The sequence below is a fragment of the Lytechinus pictus genome, chromosome 16 (assembly GCF_037042905.1).
Source record: "Lytechinus pictus isolate F3 Inbred chromosome 16, Lp3.0, whole genome shotgun sequence".
Taxonomy (NCBI): domain Eukaryota; kingdom Metazoa; phylum Echinodermata; class Echinoidea; order Temnopleuroida; family Toxopneustidae; genus Lytechinus; species Lytechinus pictus.
Window position 1 is genome coordinate 1,285,999 of NC_087260.1, and position 9,188 is coordinate 1,295,186.

At 38.1% G+C, this 9,188-nt stretch overlaps 2 protein-coding genes across 2 annotated transcripts; both read left to right on the forward strand.

Moving 5' to 3' along the window:
• Positions 1–495: 495 nt before the first annotated feature.
• On the forward strand, positions 496–7,461 carry LOC135157056 (uncharacterized). Its single transcript, XM_064111513.1, has 6 exons — positions 496–1,156; positions 2,730–2,834; positions 4,033–4,107; positions 5,879–5,956; positions 6,183–6,272; positions 7,217–7,461. Exons 1-6 carry the CDS (start codon positions 689–691, stop codon positions 7,445–7,447), a joined length of 1,047 nt encoding a protein of 348 aa, XP_063967583.1. The 5' UTR covers positions 496–688; the 3' UTR covers positions 7,448–7,461.
• A 74-nt stretch (positions 7,462–7,535) lies between these two features.
• LOC135157074 (uncharacterized) lies at positions 7,536–9,188 on the forward strand. Its single transcript, XM_064111560.1, has one exon. It carries the CDS (start codon positions 7,536–7,538, stop codon positions 9,186–9,188), a length of 1,653 nt encoding a protein of 550 aa, XP_063967630.1.

Sequence of the window (9,188 nt, forward strand, 5' to 3'; positions counted from 1 at the left end):
GCCGACATGTTGGGGCCGAGAGCCGTAGGTCGGAAGCACCTGCACACTTACGGGGGTCACTCATGCAGGTGATCGGGCCAGTGAGTGAATGAAAAGCCGGCGACTCTTGAGGAGAGAGATGGTGGGTGTCTGCTTCAACTGCCCGGTGCCTGGCGGATGAAGCTGACAGCGAGCGTGGGGGAACTGACCCGCACTGCTCGTGGGCTTTTTTTTTTAAAGGTCAAGTCCACCCCAGAAAAGTGTTGATTGGAATAAATAGAGAAAAATCAAACTAGGAAAACGCTGAAAATTTCATCAAAATCTGATGTAAAATAAGAAAGTTATGACACTTTAAAGTTTTGCTTATTTTCACAAAACAGTGATATGCACAACTCAAATGAGACAGTTGATGATGTCCCTCACTCACTATTTCTTTATTGTTTGAATTATTCAATATTTCATTTTTTATAGGTTTGACAATGAGGACCAACTTGACTGAATCATATATTATTAAAGGGGAATCCAACCCTGGTATTTCTGTATCATTTTCAAATGAAGAGTTTGATTCTGATTAATTTGATACCAAATTTATCCGAATCGGTTAAGCGAAACTGGAGTTATTGAAAGATTACGAACCCCAAAGTAGGTCTTTCAATTATCGTCTGCTGCTCATGCAAGTCGCCATTTCTAGTAGACCCCCAGCGAAGGTATGACGTATGGCACGGACATCTTCGATCGCGAGCGCTGGCCTGGAGAGATCCGTCGCGCGCTAGCAGACGCTATTTCTATAGGTTCAGTGTGCAATTTACCGAGCAAGATGGTGTTTTGCCAGGCCTACGGCTGCAACAACAGAACTGGAAAAAAGTGTGGAGGGAAATCTTTCCACCGATTTCCCAATCCCAAAACTAGACCGGACGTTTTCAAGAAATGGGCAGCAGCAGTGAAAGTAGAGAAATTTCTGCTAAAAAGCTACAAATGGACTCCAAATGACCAGATATGTAGCGATCATTTTGTGGAGTCCGACTACGAAGTCGATCTTCGTGCAAAATTGATGGGGACCAAACCGCGGGTTGTTCTAAAAGAAGACGCTGTTCCGTCGGTATTTTCATTTTCATCTTCATCGGGACCTTCTACATCATCAAGAGATGAGCGATCAGCTCAAGCAAGTTGTAAAGAGGTATGTTTTTCCCGTCTTTATTCCAAAAAGTACATGTTTTGTAGCTTGTTTGTGAAAAGTGAGTGCCATGGCCACGTGAGTTTTGCTTTGATTGCGTGTGTACAAATACGTCTTGTGGCGTAGTCTCTGCGCATGCAGACCGCTGTTTGTTTGTTGATGTGAATGTCTCGCGATAAAACATCTAGCTGCTGCATGCCTCGAATGTTCAGTGCTGTGCTCTCCCCCGACAGTATGGCCATGATTCAGGGGCGGATCTAGGATTTGTCAAAGGGGGGGGGGGTGGGAAAAATGACAAGGGAAAAAAGAGGATTGGAAAATTTGGGGGGATTCTGTTTTATACTGTTATTTTTAATAGCGTTTTTACATTACAAATTTTAATTGTGCCTCTCAAAGGGCGGGGGGGGGGGGGCACGGGAAAGCTGTGCCCCCCTGGATCTGCCAGTGCCATGATGTGTGTGAAAGTCACAGTCCTACTTTTTTATTGTTTTGAAATTCGAAGGCTGCTAATTTTGCTAACACTAACGCTACTACGGTACATGATTTGTATGACCTTCTTGGATGTTTCCATTGGATTGGGCAGGCTAGAGTGTTGGAGACAGACAGTGCGTGTGCAAGGTCCTGTTTATCATAATATAGGAAAACAAAAAGTTTGAAAATAGAGTCTATCAGTTTTGACTTTGGTCTTGACTGTTCAAGTGTCCATTGTGAGTGCTATAGCCCCTGAATTAATCCACTTTGTTTGCTAATGCAGTTTATTTACAGATTAGCTTATCCTGGACCTGGTAGTGGTAGCTAAAGATTTTTGGTCTTTTTCTTTGCTCTTTTATTTTTTATTCAATCATAAAAAAACTTAGACTTAATTCATTATCATCTAGTCTTTGACCAAACGGCAAACGCCTGTTATTTTATTTATTTATTATTTACTTTGGAAGGTGGTTGGACTTTTTACACTAATATTTCATGCTTCCCATTGATGAATGCTGCCTAGTGGCAATGTCTTGTAAAGTGTGTGAATTGTAAAAAGCATTTGGACTAAGTTTATTTGGACCTGTATGTGAAGTGTTTTCAGGAAAACAAAGAAGTTTAATATTGATTTATCTCATTTGAATAAAACTCCTTTATATCGGAGGCACTCATAAGACATTTGGTACATTCATACTAATTAAAAAAAAAACCAAGCAATGAAAACAGCATAAAAACATCAATCCTTTTATAGACAGGGGTGTTTTAAAAGAATGCTGTTCAAACAAAAAAAAGGCCTACTAGTTTTGGCTTTGTTCTTGACTGGCGAACTGTCCATTGTGAGGGCTGAGGCTCCTGAATTAATCCACTTTGCTGCTTATACACATGAGCTTACCTTGGTAATCTAGATTATGGGTCTTTTGCTTTGCTTTGCTTTTTCTTAGATTTTAGTCTAAAAAAAATCATTGTATGAGGGTGGAGATGGCAAGGTCATCAGAGTATTTTCCCTCATTTATTTTTCTGTCAATTTTTGATACATGGAACTAACCAACTATGGCATTCTTTAATACCTGTACCTGATTGAATCATTTACTGATATATTTATTTGCAGTATCTTCGAACTGTTCTTGGAGAACGTCCTAGTGATCAAGGCGGTAAAGGCACACCTAAGACTGATAATGAATCCAATCATCCATGTACATCAACTTCTGATGATGTAAGCAAGCTTTCAATTTTCTTCCAACACTAGTGACAGATACTCAGAGAAACTACTTTCTAAAATTGCAATTCTTTTTTTGCCCATCATGTATAAGCACTACACAAAGTTGTCCTACAAATCAAGTAAAGTTTGTCCTATAGATCTTTGTAAACTGATTGTTTGATTGTCATTTTACCGATAAAGAATCAGAATGTGAGCACTTGTCAATTAGAAAATATTATGAAGTTATGCATTTATGTTAATTAATTCTGGTATTGGGGTAATTGGAACAATTCTGCTTGTGCTTAATGGTTGCAAATCATTCAGACATTGTGATGAGTGTATATATGGACTGCATTGTTTGCCATGACTTCAAATCAAAGCACTGTATGTACTTTCAAAATTATAAAGTTCAAGTCCTTGTATAGAAACAAAAAGTTTATATTAAATGGTTGGAACTTGGAAGCAAACCTTGTGTGCTACCATACAGCGCTGGTTAATGATAATAAAATATTTCAGGCTTGCTTGAAATTATAGTCAATACAGTAGCACGTATGTGCTTTTCTAAGTATAGCTAACAGAGGAAACAACATTTAGGACCAAACTATAAATAGACCGGCATTTTGCAATCTTCAATTGCTTATTACTCTTTAATTTCCTGAAAAATTGTTTGATATATATATTTGAAATTCTTTATAATTTTTTTCAATTCTGTGAAATTTTACTTTCTTTTATGAGGTCTATACATGTTTGTCATGTAAAAATATCTTGGTAGATCTTTATTTTTCATTTCATTAACCACCAGCGTATATCAAGGACATCAAGTGAAATGATTTCATGTGTTATATTGTACTACAGCTTGTTTTAAAATAGGGCTCTAGTATACAAAGTCATATTAGAATGCAGTTTACAAGACAGAAGAGTAGTTTTGGGGAGAAATATGAAATTAGAAGGAAAAAAACAAATGAATTCATTTGTGGTTTCTCCGCACATTTAAAAAAAAAAAAACTTAACATTTTGACTTACTAGATATTCATTCACGTGTTAGGTTGTGATGAAGTAAAATAATACTCTGTCCATTTTTTGTTTTGTTTTTCTATACCTTATTTCTTAAAACTATTTCGTCCTCACTTGCATTTCATTGTCACAAAACAATCTCTTTTCAGAAGTGTCAATTTGATTATCATGTTGTATCATTGCAAATTCACTATTACAGTCGGTGTTACCAATGGAAGGAATTGAATCTGGTGGAGATGCTCCAAATGAAGAGACAACACAAAGCAGTAGTCAGGTATGTTTTCATTTTCGTCTCACCTGAACGAAGTTTGCCAGAGGCCCAGTGATCACTTTTTCTGTTGGTCTGTTACAAAAATGTTAAAGTTTTTGTTCAACTTGCTCTTGTTTCTTTATTTTTGCATCAATTATATACATAGTTTGCTTAAATGATCATTCAGTAATTGTGTGCTCATGAGAAAAATGGGTCAGGGTCAAAGGCCATCTAGGGGGTCAAAAGGTTAACTTTTGTTCAACTGATCCTTTGGTATTACCATGGAGCTATTAAACACAGATATAATAACAGATATAATAGCCCTATGGTATTACCACATATGTGTTCAGGAGGAAGAGGAGGTCAAAGGTCATCTATGGTTTTAAAAATCTAGTTGCAAATTTTTTCATTGGTCATGAAATCAGGGGAGAGTCTTGGTTCACAAACCTATTTAATAATGCATAATTGCTGTGCAAGTAGTATGTCTTTTTTAGATGCATATATCAGACAAGTGGAATGCCTCTGGCCGTCTCACCTGCATCACGCGATTCAATATAGCAGCAGTGCTGATTTTGAAAACTACTATAACTCGCACAAGATGTTCAGTGATACTTGGTTACTCTTATTTCTACGTTTTATGAACTAGACCAATACACTTATAGAGATATGATGGCAATTCAACAAATACCCCCAACGTGGCCAAAGTTCTTTGACCTTACATGACCTTTGACCTTGATCATGTGACCTGAAACTCGCACAGGATGTTCAGTAATACTTGATTACTATTATGTCCAAGTTTTATGAACTAGACCAACACACTTTCAAATTTATGGCTGTAATTCAACAAATACCCCAATTTGGCCAAAGTTCATTGACCCTAAATGACCTTTGACCTTGATCATGTGACCTGAAACTTGCACAGGATGTTCAGTAATACTTGATTACTATTATGTCCAAGTTTCATGAATCAGATCCATAAACTTTCAAAGTTATGATGGTAATTCAACAGATACCCCCAATTCGGCCAAAGTTCATTGACCCTAAATGACCTTTGACCTTGGTCATGTGATGTGAAACTCAAGCAGGATGTTCAGTGATACTTGATTAACCTTATGTATAAGTTTCATGAACTAGGTCCATATATTTTCTAAGTTATGATGAAATTTCAAAAACTTAACCTTAGGTTAAGATTTTAATGTTGATTCCCCCAACATGGTCTAAGTTCATTGACCCTAAATGACCTTTGACCTTGGTCATGTGACATGAAACTCAGGCAGGATGTTCAGTAATACTTGATTAACCTTATGGCCAAGTTTCATGAACTAGGTCCATATACTTTCTAAGTTATGCTGTCATTTCAAAAACTTAACCTCAGGTTAAGATTTGGTGTTGACGCCGCCGCCGCCGTCGCCGTCGCCGTCGGAAAAGCGGCGCCTATAGTCTCACTCTGCTATGCAGGTGAGACAAAAACGATCCATATATGCCCAAGAAGGGCTGTGAAGAGGCCTCATCAAGCAGTTCTTGGCTACTCAAAATAATTGAAACGGGCTTGACCTAGGTCACTAGTCATATCAGTTCTTTTGTCGAAAGCCACTACCTACTGGTTATTTCCATGTAGAATAACTGACTAGTAAAAAAGAAATAGTTAAAAATAAGGTCAGCCCCCTACACTTTCAAAAAATTCCTGTGGCCCCTTGTAGAATTTTTAGCTCAGTAATGTTCTCATCCGTGTGTCTTGACTTTTAATACCATAATAGTGATTGATAAATATTTTTTTGTTTTGTTTCTAAAACAGTCGTTTCTACCAATTGAGGAGACAGTTTCAGATGGAGATGTACAGCCAAAACCAGAGACTCCACAGAGTTACTATCACGTAAGAAGATCTGTTAATTCAACTCTTGTTTAACTTAAATAGTTCTAACATAAAAGATCCATGGGAATCTTAGGTAAAGTATTAAAAAAAATTTCAGTGACTCATATCTGTACTGCAAAACTTATTAGAGTACCAGTAAAAACAAGTTTAAATAGTTGAGTGCCAAAATATGAAAACATATTGAAAAAATATCACCCGAGACATTTCTTTGTTTATCACTTCACAGGGATCAGCTACTGGATTGACTACAGGTACTGAGCCAACACCTAAAAGGAGGAAAGGAAGTCGCAAAAGGAAAAGGAGTTCATCTAAGAAGGTATATTTCCATAGTAAACCTTTTTCATCAGTTATAATCTGTAAAGGGGAATCCATTTTTTTGGCCATAAGATTTTCTGTGAGAAGAGAGAGAGAAAAAAAGAATGAGGAGAGTTTATGGGAAAAAATACAGACAAGCAATAGCGAGATCATGGCTGATTTTAATGTTAGTTTCAAACTTAATAAGAGTATTACTACTAGAAGTGGTGGGGACAACTTTCATATAGACCATGTGCTCAATTATCAGGGATTTGTGTGTTTTTTCCTAAGTATGGCTGAGTATAGAGGTAGCATATTGTCCAATGTCATGGAAAGATATAATTTTAAGCAAAAATTATTGGAGAAAATGTTTTAACCATTATATTTATTAGACTAATTAAAAGACTTTTTTGTTTCCCTACATCACTGTAACCTCATCAATGTGGCAAATTAAAAAAATCATAACTATCATTGTTTGTCAATTATTTCAAAAACTTATTTAATTATCTAATTTTTCCATTTCTCCTAAAAACAACTTTCTTTATTTAGGCTGAAATTCCCTTTATATGTAATGTTTTGTTGATCTTAATATGAGCTTGGGATCCTCTATTCATTAAAGTCTTTGATAATCTATTTTAGAATCAACCATTATTATATAGGTGAGGTAGAATTGGACTTGACAGCTGGGCTAAAGCTGGGTTAATGATTAAGCACAAAGAACATTGCATCATAATGCAATATATACATCATACAAAAATGTATTATTTCATTCTTTTTTGCAAATTATTCAAATACCATACCAAGGTCTGTAGGTTGGAGGTTACCGGTAATTGAATTGAAACAAAAATTGTTTTTTTTTCTCTTATGTGAGACTCCCTTGCTATACTTATTAAATTTGTTATCATTTGTTGGGACTTTTAATCTTGTAAAACCTAATTTCTTAATACCCCTCATGTTTTTATCCAGAGGCAGAAATGCGTTGCAACATCTAACGCAACTACACAGACACTGTCATCTGGTCCACAACCAATGGAGGAGAAGATGTGTCAATGTCCGGATGATTTTTCCCATGTACGAAAGGACCATACTTATGCAGAAAGCTACCCTCGCATTCTAAAACCGGCCTTTGTGATGGTAGAGGTAGCGGAAGAGTCCCAAGCTTCAGATTATGGAGGTGACTCTAGTCAGTCAAGATAGTACTTCCCCTCAGCCTATACCTGATCTTACTGGACAAGATGAGTTCATGGTAGATACTTCTTCAACTGTGCCTACACCTGGTGTAACCATGCCAGATGACCCATGTCCTTCACCTGTATCATCTCAACATTCAGATTCATCCTCATCTTCGACTACAAGCTCTGTACCAACATCTCCTTCACGTGGTGGACAGTCGTCTGACTCGTATAAACCATCTGATGAGTCGGATTCATCATCTTCAGAGGAAGAAAGAGAGCCTGATGAAATGAGATACTGCATGGGGAAGAAATATGTGGTCTTTGATGAACAACTTAATGATCTGTTTTATAGACTTAAGTGTAAATCTTGTTCTGATGGCCACATTGCAGAACTGAAAAAGTATACTGTAGGTACCATGCTGGTTGTTAATGTACTATGTGTGTGTGGTTCTCTTGTATACAGGTGGCAATCTCAACCAACCATTGGCAGGCAACCAGTTGGGAATCTATTGCTTTCTGCCTCCATCATGTTCACAGGCAAGACATATGAAGACTTCAAAGTACTGGCGGATCTTTTTAACCTACAGTTCATTTCAGACACCACCTTCTATGACATCCACAACAAGATCCTCCTTCCTGTCATCCACACATTCTATACACAAGACATCCAAGACGCCCATGAAGAACATAAGAATCGACCACTCTCTATCTGTGGTGATGGGAGATGCGATTCACCAGGATATAATGCAAAATATTGCACTTACACGTGTATTGACCTTCAGTCAAATAAAATACTGGGCATGTCGCTAGTTCATGTTAGCGAAGCAACAAGTTCCGTTGCCATGGAGAAAGTAGGTTGTAGGCGGGTATTAGACTTTCTTCTAGCATCATTGGATGTCAGTGTGTTTGCTACTGATCGGCATGCAAGCATTGCCAAAATGATGCGTGAGGTATTCCCTCAAGTGTGCCATCAATATGACATTTGGCATGTCACAAAATCAATAAAGAAGAAACTCATCGAAAAGGCAAAACAAAAGGACAACGAAGTCCTGTGGCCTTGGACAAGGTCTATCACAAATCACCTGTGGTGGTCTACAGAAAACTGTGATGAAGACGAAGTCATGCTGCGGGAGATGATCCAGTCAGTAACACACCACATCACTGACATCCATTCCTGGAATTCAGCTGAAAAGTTCCATGAATGCGAACACGAGGAATTGACTCCAGAGGAAACAGAAGAAACAAAGTGGCTGGAACCAGGGTCAAAACCTCACGAAGCTGTCCAGAGTATCGTCTTCAATCAACGATTAATGAAGGACACAAAGCAGATGACGAAGGCCTGCCATACTGGTGCGATAGAGTCCTATCATTCATTGTATCTCAAGTACTGCCCGAAACGCAAACACTTCTTCTACCCTGCCATGTTGGCCAGAGCAGAACTGGCAGTTCTTGACCATAACGCTAATACTGGCAGAGAGCAGGCAACCGTGAAGAGAGAAAGAACTGGAACTGCAAAGAAAGGGGCACTACGCTTTCGGTATGTGTGGTCAAAGTCCACCAAAGAGTGGGTTCTGAAGCGCATCCCAGAGGACAAGAACTATGCATACCTTTGGGATATGCTTGTTGCAGTTCTACAAGTCAAGGCTGGTAACTTTGACCTTAAACAGCCGCAGTATCCAATCCTTCCTCAGAACATTGCACCAATTCCACGTCCACCTCCTGAAGAACTCATAGAGCGGGCTACATCACGATTCAGCCATTGA

What these genes read in the sequence shown, in the direction of transcription:
- LOC135157056 (XM_064111513.1), top strand. Translation starts at nt 689, where the DNA reads ATGACGTATGGCACGGACATCTTCGATCGCGAGCGCTGGCCTGGAGAG. An exon ending in GTACATCAACTTCTGATGAT is followed by an intron (nt 2,835 to 4,032) that starts GTAAGCAAGCTT and finishes TCACTATTACAG; the next exon opens with TCGGTGTTACCAATGGAAGG. An exon ending in AAAGGAGTTCATCTAAGAAG is followed by an intron (nt 6,273 to 7,216) that starts GTATATTTCCAT and finishes GTTTTTATCCAG; the next exon opens with AGGCAGAAATGCGTTGCAAC.
- LOC135157074 (XM_064111560.1), top strand. Translation starts at nt 7,536, where the DNA reads ATGCCAGATGACCCATGTCCTTCACCTGTATCATCTCAACATTCAGAT.